Source organism: Trachurus trachurus, assembly GCF_905171665.1.
Source record: "Trachurus trachurus genome assembly, chromosome: 14".
Taxonomy (NCBI): domain Eukaryota; kingdom Metazoa; phylum Chordata; class Actinopteri; order Carangiformes; family Carangidae; genus Trachurus; species Trachurus trachurus.
This window is the reverse complement of record NC_139903.1, coordinates 22523488-22544209: the sequence shown is the minus strand read 5'-3', so window position 1 is coordinate 22544209 and position 20722 is coordinate 22523488. Positions and strand designations below refer to the sequence as shown.

General features: G+C 39.7%; 1 protein-coding gene across 1 annotated transcript in view; it reads right to left on the bottom strand.

Moving 5' to 3' along the window:
* The window catches only part of ncam1a (neural cell adhesion molecule 1a), a 247929-nt gene that overhangs the window by 56858 nt on the left and 170349 nt on the right, over positions 1 to 20722 (bottom strand). Inside the window, exons 2-8 of the mRNA XM_083986287.1 lie at positions 18071 to 18145; positions 15986 to 16195; positions 13970 to 14113; positions 10736 to 10873; positions 9815 to 9932; positions 6135 to 6295; positions 5111 to 5253 (exon numbers count right to left, since the gene is read on the bottom strand). Of these exons, the coding sequence (XP_083842413.1) occupies positions 5111 to 5253; positions 6135 to 6295; positions 9815 to 9932; positions 10736 to 10873; positions 13970 to 14113; positions 15986 to 16195; positions 18071 to 18145 (989 nt within the window). The remainder of the gene's footprint in view (positions 1 to 5110; positions 5254 to 6134; positions 6296 to 9814; positions 9933 to 10735; positions 10874 to 13969; positions 14114 to 15985; positions 16196 to 18070; positions 18146 to 20722) is intronic.

Below are 20722 nucleotides of genomic sequence, written 5' to 3'. Positions count from 1 at the left end.
ACTTACAAAACATGGACTTTGAAAAGAGGCAGCAGCAGCCAGTAAAACGTCTGCTCCATCATTGCACATCGTTATGATTATGTCTGCACTATTTGCTCTTGTAAAGGAGAATGTGAATGGCGCTCAGAGCATGGAAAACACATGGAACAGACCAATGACGAATGACGATCCAATGAAAATTAGTAACAGCTATTACCAAGTGATCGGCGGGGTTTTCTGATTACAGCAGCATTAGATCACAATTGATCTGACAGCGGTGGACAGGAAAGAGAAGGATGATGACAGCCGGCGAATGAAAGAAGATACTCTGTGACAACTGTGAGTTGTAACGGGCAATATTCAGATTCTGTAATTTGCAATGCAGCCATGAATACAGTGTGCCATGTGAACGCTTCCATGGACTGACAGTGATAAATGGCACAGTTAATAGGAAAAATGAGGGACACCTTAACTGATTCAAATTTCTAATTCTCCTCTGAAAATCCTCCAGCAGAACCGTGGAAGAGTCAAACACTCAGTTTGTATCAGATAGAACAAACAACACAGTGATGATTTTATTATTTGTAGTCCCCCCTCAAATGCAGAAATAAAAGGATTTGTCCTGTTTGGCCTTCGAGTTGAAAGAATATGTTTAACCAGAGTAGGAATCTTGCGCAGCAAACATACCACAAGCTTCTTCTGTCATTCTTTGCAAATCTGTGAAATGTTTAGCACAGCAATGCCATTTGGTTTTTATATTCCCTGGCGTGAGAGACAGGTGGAGACATGCCACCAGAACAAACACTTGCACATGCGTTTCGACTTTTGGCAACCAGCTTCACAAGGCTGCATGAGGCTGAGCTGCATAGTCAGGTAAAAGTAATTCCTCCGCAGGCTGGAAATTCCTGATTTTATCCATCCTTGCTCAGCGCTTTTGTGTTTGTCCCAAGTTTTTTATTTATTTATTTATTTTTTACAGTAACTAAAATGCTCCCATGCTAATTCCGCTTAGTATTGAAATATTGTTGCCGTTTCATATACTTTCATATTATGTTGTTATTAACAATGTGAGTTTTTTCCTGACCAAAGAAGTTTTGAGGACCAAAGTAGTTTAATGACTATATTTGTATATATACATATACACGCATTTGGTATAAAAAATATTTCTGAAATGCCATTATCTTAGTTGATAAATGACAAAACACAACATGGTGGAACTCTGCATGAATGCATGCCACTGTTCGTCCCATGATTGATCTTAGAGCAAAAGGGGCCCAACGTTTTAGAGGTTCTAATAAAAGCAGGTGGTAGAGACACTGAGGGTAAAACTGAAACTTGACCAATGTGCAACCTTTTACTGTTAAATCAAAGAGAAAGCTTTCAAACTGAAAAGCAATGCAGATTGTGACACATAGAAATTCAATTCATGGGAAATGCCTTAATAGCCCTCGATGAATGGTTGGACCCTGAGATGGCTGTTAAACATTGTGGTTTACTTGATGTTTCTGACACTATGTTATTTTTGTGAAATGCTGGGGATAATGCTTTGCCACCATATTCCATAATTTGAAACACTGACTGGCCAATTGCTCTGGTCTCATTTTGACAAGGACAGGGTTTCAAATGAGTCTCTGCTGTGTTTTTATGCCCCTTTCACTTTCTTGTCACCTTCCTGATCATATGATGACACAAATGACATCTCCAGTGAAATAAAGGGAACAAATGATCTTTTAATAACAAACGCATTTTCGCGTTGCACGTTATAAATTTAAACTGGAAAGGCTGTAACTATTAGACTTACTGACCTTGATTAAAAGATGAGCAGTAAGCCATATTCTTTACACTGTCATATAGAGCCATGGATAGAAGAAATTAACTATTATAAATAACTGACTAAAAGTGTGTTCCCAGTACTTCCCAGTATTGTGCGTGTGCGTGGCTGCAGCTTGACAGTTTATTTCTCTTTGACATGGGCCTCTATCTGTGTCCGAACACGAAACACATTAATGAGGCACAGGCTGGGTAACCTACAGCTTCATTGCCCTGCTGCACTGTTTATCCCGCTGAGAATTGCACCTCAGCTTTTAGTATAGTTTATTTCATTTGAAACAATTAGAGGGAGGACTAAATGTCACCTGTAACACAATCAAACACAAAACTTCTATTGTGCTCCTTGATGTAAAGTCAGCACAGACAGAGGAGTCCACATGCAACAAGAAATACAATATAAATCATCAATATTAATTCTGTTGTTGACAGTGAAAAAGACTCCAAACCAAATTCTATTATCATCATTCTGTTATCAATTGAGTGATGTTTGCCAAAATCTACAGTGCTGAGCTCTTTAAACAAAGACTTAACATGTTGTTGGTTTTGGTCTTTACATGGGATTTACTGACAAAAAGAAATACACATACTGATGGCCAGCTTTGTTTATCCTAATTAATAGAGAGAACTGAGATATCAAATCTTACTGGCAAAATATCATCATGAGCTTTTTAGTTTAACACAGTTAAATCGAGATAGAAGAATGCATGATGATATTTGGTGTTTAAAATGGTCTAACATGGCAGCTTTAAGACACAATTCACAACAGTGCAGTTGCAGTAGCTGACTGCAGCTGGGCAGAGCTATGAAGTAAAGTGGGCCAGCATGGCCTAAATATTGTGCAACTGAGTCCCTTCTGGTCCTATGGGACCTAACAGGACAGGTGCTTTCACTGCACTTACTGTATGTGTCTCCAAGAATAGTGCAGCTATTGTTACATGCATGCATCATTTATAACGCCACATAACAACCATGTCTGATAACTGCTTTTTATACTGACAATTTTCTTCTGAGGCAGTGTGCAAGAAAACAAAAGAGACAAGGAGGTTGAGCAAAAAACTAAAACTATAAGTGAAATCTTAACTTTGTTTTCTCTGTACTTCAAAATGCTCACGAACAGGCAAGTGATTTCATGTCCTGTTCAGTGCTGAGAGGTGATAACTCACTGGTTTACCTCATACAATTAGCTACTTTGATAAAAGTGTATTGGGAATTACAGGGAGTGATTAAAAATGCAGCACAGATTTCAAGGACATTACAGCTAAATCACCTTTGGTATTGTTATAATATTTTTTTTTCTTTTTTGCCATGTATCATCATGTCCTTGTGGCCGATAAGCAAATCTTCCAAGGCCCAGGACCAGTCAACAACTTACTTAGTACACAGTAACCTATCTTTCATTATGATCAAAAATAGCATGTGGGTGCATTTTCTTTTTTTTTTGCAGTATCAATGCCAAATTAAGCACCAAAAACATATGAAGGGTCCTTCCTGAATCCACAAGCCTACTAGAGGCAGCAAGGTAATTATCTTAATACTGTTTACTGCATTCACAGTAGAAAATTACCTCGCTAAAGTGACTAATCCATCTACTGCTCACATGATGCATGTTGTCAGAAAAGACCGTTAAGATGGATTTTTCAAAATTATACCATTTTAATGAGCTGATAAGAGCACAATAATAGCCCAGGGATGAGATTCTCTTGTCAGGCTGGCAACTGCCAACATGCTGAGACCACTGTAACGGAGAAAATGCACAGGATAGTATTCATTGCTCGCACATTTCCAGAAGCTTTTCACCATGTTCTATAGCCGAAGCTTTAATCCAGTGTTATCTCCTGCGCTCCTGAAGGACACTAAGAAAAAAAACCAAGAGATACACGTACGCATGACAAAGATGTATAACCCTCACTTGGCTTTATGTGCAGAGACTTCTTTGCTCTTATATCATGTTCACAGTGAGAAAAAGTGCCCACTCATTTCCAGAGTGGATTATCACAGCATTTTGCCAGAGAAGCATAACTGTGCTCAAAACAATCGGATTTTGAGATAGATGGTGACTCAGGCCTCCTGGCATGTAATATGGCAATAATTAAACTAGTTTCACTGAAATCATTTCCACTTTTCAACTAATTTTCACTTAATTTTCTGCAAGTTTTGAGCCTTTTTCATAGTCGTTTCACAATAATTTTCCCTTTTAAATAGGAATGATTAATAGGGAGTGAAGCAGAGTGTTAGATCTACTCTGAACAACGCTGGGGAGTATCACGGCATGGCACTGCCTGGAAATTGGTTTCATGCCAATCTGCACCCTCCCCCCTTTAGCATTCATGATGGAAAAGTACAAAATCATTAATGCAATTCTAACAGTATTGCAGAAGGCTGTCAAAAGAGATGGTCGAATCCAAGCTTGTTTGTTCGAAGCAAAAAATTCAGGTGGCTATGCCATTCAGTGACAAGATTGGTGTAAGAAGCACAGTGAGCAGTTTGAAGTGATTGGCTTTTAATGATCTGAGATGAGAAGGGCCAGAAAGTGCGTTAACTGAAATCACTGTGAGACTGAATGAAAAATGCAGCGACTTAACAGTTCAAACATTAATGTCAATGCTGGTGGATGTGTTAGCTCTGTGATGGATTAGAGTCGTACTCTGGGTTTGTGAAATAAATGACAATTTGGCAGAGGTTTGTCAATAACAGCAACTCCTCCAGGAGTCCAGCCACGTACAACTGTTTACCGGGGCCTGATCGGTTTTGCCAAAAATAGTGCAGGTCATTATGGACAGCTGGCTCGCATAATCTTGCAGGAGTTTATTCAAGCTTTTGACAAACTGAGGCTTTTAGGATTAAATTAAAAATGTTAGATATTTTTTATTATATTGCAAAATATAAAGCATCCATCCATATTTATGTGTGTATATTAAAATGTGGACGAGTGCTTTATTATATTTTACTACTAATATATTGTAAATATTCAACATTGAAAAGTTAACAGAAATTAAATTCTATCATAAATTAATACAGTCCCCCGCGCCACCCACCCACCCAAGGACACTCTGACCTTTCTATCTTGAGTGCCTGTACTCCCAAAGATACTTGACTGTTGACTTCTGTTGTTATTTAATGATTTTGGGACTGGAATTCGGTATCAGCCAAGACTCAGCAGAGCCTCAAGTGTAGATTCTTTACGACATAATGGCTTTCACATCAGGACATGAAGATGCATCTGTTTTATAAACACTTGGTTTGAATAAGTAGAAAGTTTAAAAGTGCCTTTCTCCATTTTAAAATAACAACATGTGATTACCTGCTGTCCTTCACTGAACTCCTTGTTCTCAAAGCTCCAGGAGATGGTGGGTGTGGGGTCACCAGAGGCCTCGCAGGTCAGGGTGACTTGGTCTTCAAACTCGGAGGCAGTCTGGTTGTTCAGGTAGGTGATCTTGGGTTGCACTACAAAAAAGACCCCAAATCATTACTGACACATGACTCCCTGTGCAGCTTTGTACTTATCAGCAACTGCAGTTTGTCCGCACAGGAGGTTTTAGGTTTAGGCAGGCTGTTTGTTGTTATCAGTGTGGAAAAACACCCTTTATTCTTTTGTTTCTTAACACTTGGTGGCAACAAATGGACCTGAACTGACTTAATTTCTCCTCCAGCCCAGGTGCAACATTATTATTAATTTCATGTTTCTGAGGTCTAATTTTCTTTAACAGCTTGTGTCTGTTTTTCAGAGTTGGTGTGCAGTGGACGTATCAGAGATAAATGTTTGCTGCTAACAGCTGCCTGCCTTCATACAGCTACTGGTACAGGTGTGCATGGAGTTTGCAGGCTCCAAAATCAAAACAATCAGCTACAAGGAACTTAAAAGCCTTTGCAGAGCTGCTGCAGAATTGGCTGATCACCATGAGTGACACATTTGACGTTATATTGTAACTTATCCCCAAAACATGGATTAGTGCATATTTAAATGGCTGTTAAACTCAATAATGTATACATACAGGCTTCATTAGAGCCGAGGTTTCATACTCCCTCGATATACAGTAGAATGGAGTTGCATGCAAATTATTATGGAAGGCTGGTGCAAATTTCCATGTGAAGAGAAAGTGTGATATCTTTGAATGTCCTAAGGGTTGGCTTAATTAGTTTGCAATAGGACAAGCTTTTCTTTAAACTGTATGCTTCACGCTATGTAAACCTGCACACAGACACTGGAATAGCTGTTGAGAAGTGTACAGGAAATGTCAATAAGTACAAAGCAGAGGGCCAGAGAGGAAGAAAAAGAGCCACAGCGTACTTTGTGGCATAGAAAGCGAATGGAGTTATTCTCTTACCGAACACGTTCAGGCTGACTTCCTCAGCTTTCTCTCCCGCCTTGTTCTTGGCGATGCAAGTGTAATCTCCTTCATCCACTTTCTTGACGTCTTTTATTACTAATTCTGAACCATCCTCGTTCAGGCTGTACTTATCACCCGTTTCAAGGACAATGTTGTTACTGTAGCAGAGGGGAAAAAAGAAGAAAAAGACATGGTGGAGTTCACATCATAAAGCGTTTGCTTACTTAAGGGGCCTACAAATGTGGTTCTTAGCTCTCTGACTAGGATCTGCTTGGAGTTTTACCTGAGGACGAGAGCAGTGGGCACATAAAAATGGCAATGAGACCACAAAGGCAGTCCAGTTCTCTATGCCTCTGAGAACATCTCCAATATTTCTACAGCTTTTGTTTGCCTCAGCTCTCCTTTAGCCCTTACATCTGTATTTTTAAGGAGGCCATGCACCAGTTTGATGATGATGCATGTTTTTCTCGGTCTCAACACCCCTTTTTTCTCTTGAGAACCAGAACTTTGCCGGAGGTCAGAATCCTGTTTGTGGAGAATTAACTGTATGCCTGAGTAGCAGCCTTCCTGAAGCCTTTCGCAGGCAGACAGTGAATGACAGCCTTGTCAGCAGCCCTAGGAAACCAGAACAAATAGAGCTTTACCCCTCTCTGCTTTTCCACTGCCTCACCCATCTGTCCTCTCAACAACCTCACTGTCTGTCTTAACTATCTTCTGGACTGGACCTGCCTCTCACTACAGTATGTCTCAACACCCACAGCACACACAACTTTTGTTGCATTGGGAGACAGCTGTGAGCAGGATGTTCAATAGTAGTATTCAATCTCAGCAAAAAAGCCTTATTTAATGATTTCTTTGCACACCAGCTTGACAGCGGTGAATGATGCATCAGCGATATGAAAGTACATTGAACAAGCAGCTGTACAGTATGTAAGGAAAAAATGTTGGTTATTGGTAAAACTGAGTATCACCTAGTTACTTTCAATATCTATTGATATCCATAATCTTTGGGGGTTATATCTATGGCTGTGATTCATGCTTGTTCCTGTTTTAATTTAGTTCCACGTAGGTCATATACAGAAAATCTTTAAAGCTTTAGATTCCAATAAATCTCTAATCCCAACCTCTATCTCTCCTCATCCCCTTTTTGTTAGCACAGAGCAATGTGTAAAATGAGGCAGGCTTCTCATTTCCAACCTTCCCTTACTCTTGTTTTAGCGCCAGACAACATAACCTCAGCTAATTCACGTTCAGTGTTTGTACTCTGCCAAACACCATTTGTCAGAAAAAGAGGCACCACTCTACAGCACCATGATATGAACAGGAGTGGATTATTTCTGAGCTCAGTGACGCCCCGAGTAATGTGTATATATCCAAAGAAACACCATTATCATACTAGTATTCACTCATCTCTGTAAACATAGATGGTGCTGCAGCATGAGCTTCACATCCAAGTGCTTTTAACCCAATGAAACCTTGCAAAATCAACTGTTGCTCATTTTTCATCTCTGTTGCCATTTTCTCTTAATATATACTGTTTTTTTCTTCCGTAATGGAAAACCTTTTTTATTTCATTTGTCGGCAGTTGTATAGCAGTTCCATCTCTCTGTTTCTGTGTATAAATATTTAGTAATAGCTAAAGTCTGTGTAAGAAATTCACAAGCAAATCTTGTCAAGTTTGTATATGCATGAATCTGCACCCAGGTGCAAACTGAATCGAGTTTTCCACACACGAGAGCGCCAGCCTCATAACCACACTAACAAGATCAAAATGGTTCACAATTAAATAGCATGTGCAGAGTGGAGATCTCCCTAATAATACTCATCAAAGCCTTTTTGCCCTTGTTATAGTCATGCAAATGTAATACATGCAAATCTCATAATTTCTCCCACACAACAATTTGTAGGCAAGGCTACACAAATTCATATGTATAGTCAGTTTACAGACACTTCTTATAACAACAACTCCCTGAGATTCACAATGTGCATATCCAATCCTTTTGAAGCTGCCACCAATCACGCTCAACAAACAGTTTGTCCAGACAGGCTGTGACAGCTTCACCTTCAAGCCACAGTTTAGCCAGAGTTTACATTGTTTCAACTCAGCCTTGATGAGAGGGTTCAATTTACAAACAGGCACCAAAGTGACCAGTTCTGGTGGATTACAGCTAAACCTGAAAGAATGTGCGCTTCTACTTGACACTCAAGTGCCCTTGTTTGGAGCACAACTTGATTTGTGCTTTAAAAAACCCTCTATATTCTTAGTTCAGGGAAGCAAGAGCTCAAACCAGCCGTTGTGTTTGAGTTTTATACAAAGGCTTCCAGAACGTAAGAGCGTTTTTCTACCAAACAATATGACTCAAATTTAATATAAAGCCACAAGTTAATTCAAAACTTTGTTTGTTCCCTCCAGTTGATTTGCAGGAAGAGTCACAATAGGGTTTTTTTGTGAGTGTGTTTATATTGAGGTGTTGCCTTGAAATAATGGGGCTCACAGAGACTGAACCGAGAACACGCTCTTCACTGGATAAAAATCAATACATATTTTTTTTTTTTTAAGAAATGACTGCATCTATTCTTTGTGTGAACACTTCATACCATCTGTCATTGTCTGCACTGCAGACCAAAGTCACAAGGACTTCAGAGAATATGTTTTCTATTGTGTATTCAGTATGGAGAGGATAACACATGCACAGGGCTGATGTAAAACAGAAGTAGATCTCTTCCTTCACTGTGCGTGTGCACATTATTGTGAGCTCACTTTAAACAGTGTCATGTCCTCCTTGTGTCAGCACATGGCCTTTGTCGTTGTGTCCTGCAGCTGGAGACAGAGGGCAGCAACAAGCCAGCAACACCCCCAAAAACTGTCCACTTGATTACTACACAGCCTTCTAACTCAGCTACGGGCCACACAGTGCATCCTGTTACTGAAGGCCATAGCCTTGTGTCATTGATAAAGGTTAACGCTCTACAGCTGAAAAATAAAATAAAAAAATGTTTATAAATTACTGAACTGAGCTGTAAATGTCAACTGCAGCATTTGCAAAGGTTCCTTGGATAAAATTCTTATAAATTAATAAAAAATTCTCAGGAAAGAAGCTCCAGGGAGGCTATTTTTATGAAAGGACACAGTGATAACCCATCACTCTTTGCTTTACCTGTTTGAAAATTAATTCTCAGGGAAAAGTATAATCCTGAAAAAGACCAGCACTGGTATAGTACTAGCACATGCAGCACCAAGTATATTGCATTGTAAAGTACTAGTGCATAATACAGAACTCCCCCCTTTTTTTTGCTTTAACTTATCAGGCAGCTTTTGCCTGTTTGGTGGACCCACTTTGGGAGAAATGTTGTCTTGTAAAGATCTGTTGTACTGCTCTCAGAACTTTTGGCCACTTTGTCTTTGAAGTTTCTGGTGCAGTGACATGGGAAGGTTAACTCAGCATCAGGTGTATAACTTTTTCTAATTCTTGACATCTTGGCTTTACTTAGTGGTGTTCCCCTTTGAGGTTGAGAAAAAAAATAGTAAGAGGTTCAGAATAAAACAAAGGGTTTAATTTTTTGTGACAGCTCAAATCTGCTCCTGATCTGATCCGGGGTAGATCTGGGAGAGAAACCCAACTATTGATCCTACAGAATTTATCAAAACAGGCTAAGAACGGCGGCAGAAGACGTACTGTGCCCAGGTGACTGTGGGTTCAGGGAAACCATCTGCATCACAAGCCAACAAAGCAACGCTACCAATGTCAGCTGTAGCATTGACCTCCGTCTGCCTGGCTCGGATGGTGGGAAGCACTGGAACAGAGATACAAAAAAAAGGATTAATACTAAAAAACATAAAAAGTTCACATACAGTGATTTAAAGTGTGTTTTAAATAGACTACTTTAATTTTATAATTTAAGATTAGTGCATTTAAACCTGCCACCTAGAGACAGTAGAAAGAATGTGGGGAAAAACATTAAGATACATTTGATGCTGCCATTGAGTTCAGATGAATGTAAGTCATATTTAACCCCGTCTTTGGTTTCTTCCAGCTCCTAAGACTAATATTTGGTTCTTTAGTGAATAATTGCCTCACTATGCTAACAACCTGTACACTCACTGTCTGACCGACATCTGGTACAGAGCAGGGAGTGCACAGTGGGTGTTTAGAGTATTTTTAAAACTGAAAACAGCTCTACGTATATCAATGCTATGAGAGTATGAACTACTGTACAACCTTTAAGTTTGGAGATGATAAAGTTTTCAAGGACTGTCAATTGACTCAAATATTTAATCATGATTAATGGTAAAAATAGTCATGTAAAAAGGAATGTGCATTAATCTGTTATTATTGCATTAACTTTGACAACCCTCTAATAAACTCACTGTATGTGTGGACTATGAATGTTTGCACCAAATTACATAATATAATCTGGTATGTCGTTTTCTGGGTATCTTGGTCTGGACCAAACAGAGGAGCTGACCGACAACTGTCACAAAAGCCATATCTAAGGCTTTAAAAAGAACATTGCCACTGCACCCTGGTGGGCTAAACAACAGTTCTTAAACAACGGGACAAGCCAGGAAAAAAAAGTGACAGAAATATAGTGCTTACCATTAACGACGACCTTGATAGTCCTGAAGTCAATTTCTCCCCTGGCCATGACACGAGCCTCACAGTTGTACGTGCCCTCATCTGTCTTCTTGATGCCGCGGATCTGCAGGTGGCCATTTTCCATGATCCTGAATCGCACTGGAACAGACACAACGGAGCACAAAAAGTTTACCACATATGGTTTTCACGATTATTAAGATTATACTGGCACAGCCAAAGAGGGGGTGTCATTTTCTCAATGTGCTCCCTTATGGATAAAGGATATACAGTATATTATGTTCTCTTTCATTATGTTCAAAGCTTTCTTTCCAAGTAAATGATATACTTTACTTTCCCTCCAAGGAGCCATAACAAGTTAACATTAGGAAAGAATTATTAGAAACTCCAAAAGTAGGAGCAGAATTGTTTGCAATAGTTGAGACTATCTAAGAAAATCTAACTGAGAAGCCAAAAAGTGTCCCAGTGAAGTGTGAAATTAAGTATGATTATTTACTTGGATATAGAAAATCTGACTGAATTTGAAAAGGGAACTTTAAGTGCTCAGACAGGATGTCGGAGCCAGGTTAAAAAGTCCCAATTATCTATGGCAATCAAGCATGTGGCTGGAAGAACACAGAGAGCCCTGCATGACCACACCAGACGTATTTCTGCTGTGTTTTACATGATCATAGAGCTTGACAAACTGTTGCAACTCTAATTAAAGCAACCATAAACACAGAGGGACAGAGTGAGCTGTCTTAACTGGAACCAGGTGTTGTTTCTCACACGTATCTGGGGAAAAGTTTTGCAGCCTTCATTAAAAACCAAGGCCCCTGACCACATTTTATTTATAGGCTTAAGACAACCAACGGAGTCATCTTTGTTGTTTGTTCTCTGCACGTCTCAAATTGGACAACTAACACACTAGTCAGAAATTTGTGATTGGCCAGTGTCTGCTTTAGACCTGAATTAAAAATTGTGGATATTGGACATGTACCTTTGAAGCGTAACTTTCACAGGCCAGTTGAGGCCTTTGTCAGGAATACTTCAGTGCTGCTAGTTTAATTTCCATGCTGGTGAGAGTGTATGAGATTTCAATTTCTCTGCCTGTTTAAAACTGTGTAAACTAAAGAAAGTCTGTGCGCTATAAAATCACTTGCATGCATATAATTATGTAGAGAGTGCTAGACAGGATGTGGGCTTTGGATAATGAACATTTCATTCCCATCACTTCTGAGATTTGTGCACTTTATTGCACAGACGATTCCACCTCAGCTCAGTCTGCCAGTCAGGAAGGGCCAGAAATTAGATTTACTGCACCCAAAATACATTCTGCAAGCTACTTGTATGTCAGATTTCTGCTGCTTTTACATTGGAATATCTAAAACTAATCAACATACCGTATGAAGTAATTAAAATAAGTTCAACCTCCACTGGCCACAACAGTCAAGTGATGCTTATAAAGCATCAATAACATAATAAGGACACATTCCAAATTATGAGTAATTTTACTACTGATGCTGATGACCCGTATTTATTTGGAAACACTTTGCTTGAATGAACTCAAGAAAATATGCAACATCGGATTGTGAACTGAAATATTCATGAAGTGAAAAATGATAAGGGTTATAAAACGTATTTACAGTAACATCAAACCTACAGTAAGTGTGGCATCTGAACAGACACATTATTTTTTTTTGTTACATTTTCTTACTCCATGCTCCACTGACACATATCACAATGACAAATTCTGATGGGAGGTGTAACAATGAAACATGCAGTATAAGGTTGAAGCTTATGGTCGGGTCAACTGCCGCTCCAAGGAAAATTACATAAGCAGTTTTCAGTTTTCAGTGTTGGTTACAATTAGTGGTTTTTCCAGTGAAAAACACATTCCTTGACCACAGTCCAAGAATAAAGGCTGTCTTAGCACAACAGTGTGGTGACTGCAAGCTCTCCAGCGGTCACCAAGGGAGGGGTTACTCTAAGGTTAAAATAGGCCCACTCCAAGTGTAAAACAAAACCTGGTCTCTCGCCTCATCGCCACCTCAGCTCTCACACATTGGACTGCAAAGTTTTGACTTCTCTGAGGCAGAACTGCTCTGGACCAGAATGAAACTGCTGGCCGAAGTTGCCAGATGAAATCCATCACAAAAACTGTAGATGAATATATTTACTACAGCATTTATGCCCCTACTCGTCTTCTTGGCAGACGCGGCCCACGCTGAGCAGTTTTTAATTTGTTCTTTTCATTGAGGACGGCAGATGTAGTCAGCTCTGTTTCACAGCAGTTACTCTGGTTTCCAAGGTTTATCGAGAGTCACAACAGCAAACACAATTTTATCAAAAACGTCCATAGAGACGTCTCGTTCCACTACTGCAGCACCACTCACTTCTGCTGTGTTTGTTTGTATGTTCAGACTGTTTGAGACCCTCACAGTTTCTCCACAACAAAGCTAAATACCTTAGTTCTGTGTCACGCTTCGTCGCTCCAAAGCGTGTTTACTGGCAGAGCAACAATTGTTTAGAACATAGGGATCAACAATGAAAAAAGGGATTATGATGCAGAGAAGTTTCTATGAATCTTTTGATGTTATTGTTTTCTCTTTTTTTTCCCTTTCTGCTGTGACAGTGACTCACCACTGGAAGCCATGATAGTGGCTGCAAATCGAAGCCGATTACAGCTTCATTCCTCTGGAAACCTTTTTTCTCAACTTCCTTTCAAGCCGGAAGGCAGCGAGGTGTTAAAAGAAGGTGGTGTTTACCTTCGATATTACAGTGGGTAAACATGGAAAACTTATTATGAGGCGAGAACTACACCCCGCTGTGAAACAAAATACCGTTTTTTATTATTTCTAATATTATTGTTATTATATTAATAGCCCTCATAACTTGGCAGTTGAGACCACAAGTGTTCCGATTTGGCGCACGTATACTGTAAATTACACTGTTAGCTCCTCTCCATCGAGTTTTTCTTTTGGTTATTATTCCAGCCTCCAGAGAGGTTCTCTCACTCTATTTGGGGAACTTAACATCCTCCTTCATGCATCATCTATGATTCATGGCTTTGTTCGTAGATGATGGGCAGGAGAAGGAGATGACGAAGAGTATAGCAAATTGATTTGAAAGCATGACTTGGCATAAAGCACTGGCAGGAGGGTACAGTGACTGCTCGGGGAGTCGGGGGGGATGAGAGACGATGGAGGTGAGACAGTAAGCGCAGGCATTGGATGGTTTTTATGAGGACTGGCTCACCATCTTTGGCAGATTGAATCTTGGAGCCTTTGTGCTTCCAAATGATGGTGGGTGATGGCGAGCTGACCACATCGCAGACTATGTCGGCATCGTCGCCTTCGTTGAACTCCTGTGGGCTCGGGGCGCTCTGGAAAGTGATCCTCTCTGTAAGGAAATGTGACACACACAGATATTACACAATACACATGTCTAAAAAACATCTTATTATACCACATGAGAGTTTTCACCTCAGAAGTTTCAGTTAGTACATTTATATTGGACAAAAAAAAATTCTATAGTTGATTAGCAGCATAATGAGGTGCCATATGGTTGAGCTTCTGCTTTTCTGATAAAAGTTTTGTTGGTTTACTTTATATATTCACAGATGGTGTACGAAGGTAAAGGCAGTTCAAAGACTCCTGGTCCGTACTGAGACAGAAAACAGCAATGTGTAAAAGGATTCACATTGCCCTTACTCATTTTAATGGGACCACTCTGGGGTGCCAAAGCCCTTTGCATTTCTTTTTAACACAGAGCTGTGTTTTTTTTTCTCTTTTTTTTAAAGGATGCGTTAATGAATTATTCAAAGATTTTACTGCAGGGACTAAATTGTCTTGGAAGGCACAGCAAAACTTCATATGTCATCTGCTCTATACATTCACAACCTTTCTGTTTTTTTTGCCTTAAACAGTATATGAACAATTCTGGGATCATCGTCTTAAAAGTCAAATTGGAAACAATTGCAAGAAATTACATTATATTCTCCAAAATGGTTTTGCATTCGAATGGATTCAAATGGAAATTAATTACTTCCTGGATTATAGTGACTGGAAAAAACATTGCCCGTGGACATAATCCAGGTAGCAATTATGTTTCCATTTGAATTTATATAACAAAACCATGTAGTAGAACACAAATACTGTTTCTAGAAGACCGTGTGGGATTTGCAGAAAGTGTTATGTTCTTGTTCCATGAAAGAACTACACATAACTCCAGATACCTCACACGTACACCCAACCAAGTGGGGCATGACAAACTGTGTGCCTACATGCATCAGACATCAGACCTGAGTTTGCCTGTTTGACCTTACTGACCCCTGCTACCATCTGTGGACAGTTCCAGGCCCACCTACTATTTTAAACTGGTTCACACTAGCTATGCTGTACTTGTTTGTTTTCTGCTCTGTATTTTTCCCTCTTTGCTGATGCTGTGTGTGCACTGACGCTTTGACACAAATTAACAGATAAATAATGTTGTTTCTGAGTTTGAGTAGCAAAATAGAAGGTAATAGGATGTTTCCTGTTTCTTTTTCCACTAACAATTCTCTCTCTACATACATACACACATACATACAGTATAAGGCATAATATATAATAGGCATAATGTGATATAATGAAAAGATTTCAGCCTGTATTTATGGAGAGAGATATACAGTACTTTCTTGTACAATCATGCAATGTTTTCAGTAATTTCTCATATTTTAAAAGCTTCAGTAGAGGGGACACATGACTGATGAAATACTGGAGTTGACACCAAGCAGCAGCTGCCACACTTAAATGATGAAGCCAATTTAATCGAACAGAACCTACAAATGAAACTCCTCTCTGTCTTTGCTCAAATACTGTATTGTACCTTATTAAATAATATAAAAATCTTCTTTCCCTGGTGAAGAAGTTTTGAATTCTATGTCTAATTTTACTTCTTCTTTGCCTTGTTACCAGTTTTGAAAACTGTTTCTATTAAGGTAGGGAATGTTGCGAGGTAGATTTGCATTGACTGGCAGGTTGAGCGGGCTACCACTCTGAGCCTCTGAGGCTGTTGCTCGCTCGTCTGACCCCAGCTGCATCCAGCCGTGTCCACCTTTGCCTCAATTTGAATGTATGGTTTCAAACAAAAGACAAATGAAATGGTTGGGAGCCGTCAACAGAAATTTCATGTAAAGTTAAACAGTGACTTAAAAACCTTCAGGATATTGTGTATGAAGTCCATGGTTTGGTAATGAGAATACGTTTTTCTACAGATTTGAGTACAACTTACGGAAGATCTCCACTTGGACCGTGGCCTGGGCCTCCTTGTCCGCGCTCTTTGCCACACACTTGTAGATACCGGCGCTGCCCACATTCGCGTGGTAGATGGTGAGGGTCGATAAGCTTTCATCACTGCGGCTCACAAAAATGTCTTGCCGGTTGGGGAGGATCTTCTCACCACTGGGAGCATACCAGTCTATGTCTTTAACATCTCCCACCACTGAAAAGTAGAAAATAAGACAAGATTGAAGTAAGGAAGACCAAACACTGCAACTGCAGTAAACGGAATACTGCTATTTCTTGGACTGAGTCCAACCCCTGACATTTTTACAATTTGGATGATGTTTACACTAAATCATAAGAATTACTTCAAGGCATTTAAGCATGTCTCTATTCTGTCTTGTCATGATAATCTGTCAGTGAAGTCGGTATTACTTCCACTAGTATAAAAAGTGAAAATCTGCTCTTCATAAATCAAGAATTCTTGGTGAAAATATCTTGGACACATTAATGTTAAATCAAATCCCATCATCCTTCAGTAGATGCATTTTCAAGATCAGACCAAATATGTTAGCAAAAACATAAAAAAGATTTGTAATTGTAAATAATTTCTATTTGCTCAGCTGGATGTAGGAGGAGGCTGTTTTCACTAAAAGAAATATCAAACAGCGTTTCCACATAATTCATTCATTATAATGAAAAGTGCTGACAAGTTCTTTGTTTGGTTGAAACACATTAATGCCTTTGCACGTCAAAAGGAACATAAAGGATTAAAAATGTATTTTGACATTCTTATCAAATATAGAAAACTAGACGTCACAATCTTTCACAGAACAGAATCATTAAAATCTTTCTTTTTTTTTTATAATGTCAAGACTTCATATTATGCATGTCATTGAACTCTGGTTCAATGGGTTGAACTTCACAAAGGGTTTTTTCTGCAAGCAACAACAGAATCAAGTTAATACTGTGTCAGTATTTAGTCAAACTACAGAAAACAAGCAGCATCATTAATGACTTCTGATGGTCAATAATTTATTTATTTATTTTATTTTCTAGCTGAGGCTTTGGCTCATCCACCTCTGACATTTCAACTCAGAAATAATGGAGCTGATCTGACTTTTGGAGGCAATGCTGAAGTCAGTAATCTAAAAAAAAAAAAGATAGCTAGTGTGTCAGCTGTCTCCACTATTCCCCAACCTCGCTTTACTGCTGCTCTTTCATTGGATATCACTCATCTCCTGTCTCAGACTTGTCTCCAGTGCACTGTGGCTGAAAGCACAGCATTTTTTTTTTGCCTATGAGAAAACCAAATGCATTTGAAAAGTCACAAAGTCAAGGTCATTTGACAATAAGGTCATGACATGTTTTGGATTTGGTTGAACTACATGAACTGTGCTGTGGGCTGATTCTATGCCGACTTGAGAGTTTTTGTCACGGATCAGTTCCAGGCTTATTGTGTCAGAGGCAGACCTCGCTTTCAACAGTTTCCATATATATTTCTTAGGTGAAAAGACAGAAAAAAGAGAACTTATACAAGGTCACTGACTCTTGTAAGAGATAGTGATACAGATTTTTTATCATCCTATTTTCAAAACCAATTGAGATAAAGCAAACTATTACTTTACAGACTCTCTAGCCAGACTCTTTTAACAGTTGACCTCAGACTTACATAATTTAATTCATGTACTGATTGCTCCATGTCAGGCAGCTGACTTACCTAATGTCAATACCACCTGGATTTCAGACTAGCTGATATCTGCACATGTGTAGTACATTCCACATTGAAAACAGAAGGAAAGTACAAGACCTCTTGCTCATTATCTCTTCAGACTGCACCTCTCTCTCACATCCCCGAGCCCTCTTCCCTACCTGACTGTGATCTCAGAATAAAGTGCTATCCTTTTTTTAGCACCGTCTTGTCTCTTCACACTTAAATTCTAATTAGGATATATTCACATGTAGAGCAGCCTCACTATTTAGACTGTGTCATGTCATTTTATGACATGAAATGATCCTCTCAGTTAATACTGCTATACTTACTGTAACTGTATACACATGAGGTGCCATGTTCATCACACTGTACATCTCTTACCTTCACAGAGGAAAAACTTGGACTCTCCTACGCTGATCTCTCCTCGCGTTGGAGTGATTTGCACTTGGATGGTGGCTGGGTGAAGAGAAGAAGACAGGACAACATATATGTTAGTCTCTGGTTCCATCAAGACAAACAGCAACACAGGGGCAAAGCACAATAGGCTAAGGCTCAAAATCAGATTGCTTTGCCTGCTCAAAAGAGCAACCATTTTTCATGCATACCCTCCATGAATGAAACCCTGTGATGAAATCTTTATGCTCAGTAGAGTGCAACATCTCTGTGTGCGGATGGGTTATGAGTCTACATTTTCCAGTAGGACCTTGTTGAACTGACAGGTTGTTTTGAGGCTTCCTTCTTCAGGGTATATTGGACAGAGAAAGCAAACAGTGCAGTCGTTTACATTAGGATGGTGTTATGATAGGGAGATTATAGCAGAGGTATTGAGTTCTGATTGTTGGCCATCTTGTTTGTCGAGGCACAGCTATAGTGCATGTTTTTCTTTTTTCATATACCAGCCCTCCCTCCCATCCCCCAAGTTGTTGAGCAAGGTTATAGTGCAGGGCTGGATATTGAGTCATTTGCATTATCACAAAGAACTGAGATAATGGCATCCTTGGCCTTGTGATTCACTCATAAGACGCTATACCTCTTGCCACACAGACATACAGAGGCACACACACACACACTTCAAAGTGTTGGCTGTTAATGAATCATGCACCTGCGACCCTGTGACAATCAACTGTCTGACACTTTCCAAAGTCAAAGCATTAGTAGGCATCTCGTGACAGCAATAAGCCAAGTGAAAAACATGAAGGCACCGTGCAGACAGACAGAAATTGTGCAGCAAATTATCTGACTATCAAAAAAAGTATTTTGCTTTGTATTTTTAATTAGTTTGTGGTAAATTGATCTTCGTTCCCCTGCAGGAATATTAAGTATATTCAGTAACACTATCTGAGGATTTATTTTTTCACTCTGTGTTTACAAAAACCACCTGACTGAGTCGTTGCAGGGTGCTCTCGTACTCGTTTTCCCCCTCCCCGCCTCTCTGGCAGAAGATTTAGAAGGCATAATGCCAGAAATCAAAGCATATCCCTTTCCTTAGACTCCAATGCACTTAATTTCTCAGCATCAGTGAAAGGTATAGTCACAAAGATGATACTTAAAGAGCAGAGAAAACACCTGCTGTTTGTTCTTTCCTGCATGCTAACAAATAGAAATCAAAAACTATTGCATATTGCATGAAAAGTGTCAAAATGTGAAATAATTTTCAAAGACTAATCAGGAAATCTTCACTTGCATGTGTGCATCAGAATGACAAGAGATGTGATGATATTTGAAAGTGAAACACTTTAATGTAAGGCTCCTATCTTCAGTGGGGTGTGGAATGGGAGTGAAGCACAGGCTGTGAAGCAGAAAACACCACTGAATCGTGATCCGGAGCTTGACAGAGAAATCCCACTGAGCCTTCAGCATGTCGCCACTTCACACAAATGAGCAAGTCAGTCTCTGCCCAGTTCTCACCGGGAAATTCATGGGAATGATTTGCAAGGACTTTGCAAGGATTTGCAAAGACAGGTAGCCAATTATTGTCATAGCACAATGAGCGATTGGTTCTTCATAATGCAACAATCTCAGTTATAGAAATACACGGGTGAGTAAGAGGAGACAGTGGTAGGCACAGCAGTAGCCCTCATACTGTAGCTCTTTTTTTTATCCTTACACACTCTATGTGAAAAGCCATCATCATTATACTGTGAGGCTGAACCCAGGCCAACATATCAGGTTGAGGATTCAAAACTGAAAAAAATGTGCACAATATGCTTTTGTGTTTAGACCAACAAAAACGGGAAGAACACAAAATGGAACGTATTGTTGTTCCAGCAATAAGCCACCATCAGCCGCAGCCTGCCATGTTCGGTATTGTGTAAACAAGCAAAGCCGGTACAGTGCAGGGTCGTCCTAACAGCAGTACATCAGGATCTCTGCGTGAGGGGCCGGTGAGAGAAGACACAACTATGATTACAGGTTGCTTGTCACGAATATGTGAAAATAAATTAAGCACTTGGACATGCAACACATCCTGTAATTTTCCTGGTCAACAACTGGTCTCAAATATTGATTTCATTACACTATTCAAGGAGAGAATAATATCTCCCATATGGCTAAGTCAAGAAGTCATACAAATATTGATTTGCAGTAAAACACTGCATGAGAGCCCCAGCCTTTGTTCCAGGCTCGCATGCAGCCTGTAGAGGTGAGATGAACCACTGCCCACAGTCTGTTTGCTTCTACAGGCTGGAGGTAGAGACAAAGAAAACAACATATCCATTTCCTTCCCTCATCTGGTAAGATCACAGATACAATGCAAACCCTGGCCATGCCTCCTAACACTGAGACAACTGGCCCAAAATCCACTGATCATATCGGCAACACTAAAGACAACAAAGACGGGTTCAAGCGGTGTGGGAAAGATAGCTATTCCCAAAAGCCATTTTCTCAGTGTATGTCTCTAAATGGCCACTTGCACAGTGTCTCCATGATGAAGTGGTTGTTGAGTATCATTTGTCAAGCCAAAGTGTGACTTTATGTCTCTGTCCAGAGTGTATTGCAACTAATGAAATGAAAGTGTAAAAAGTCTTTCAATTA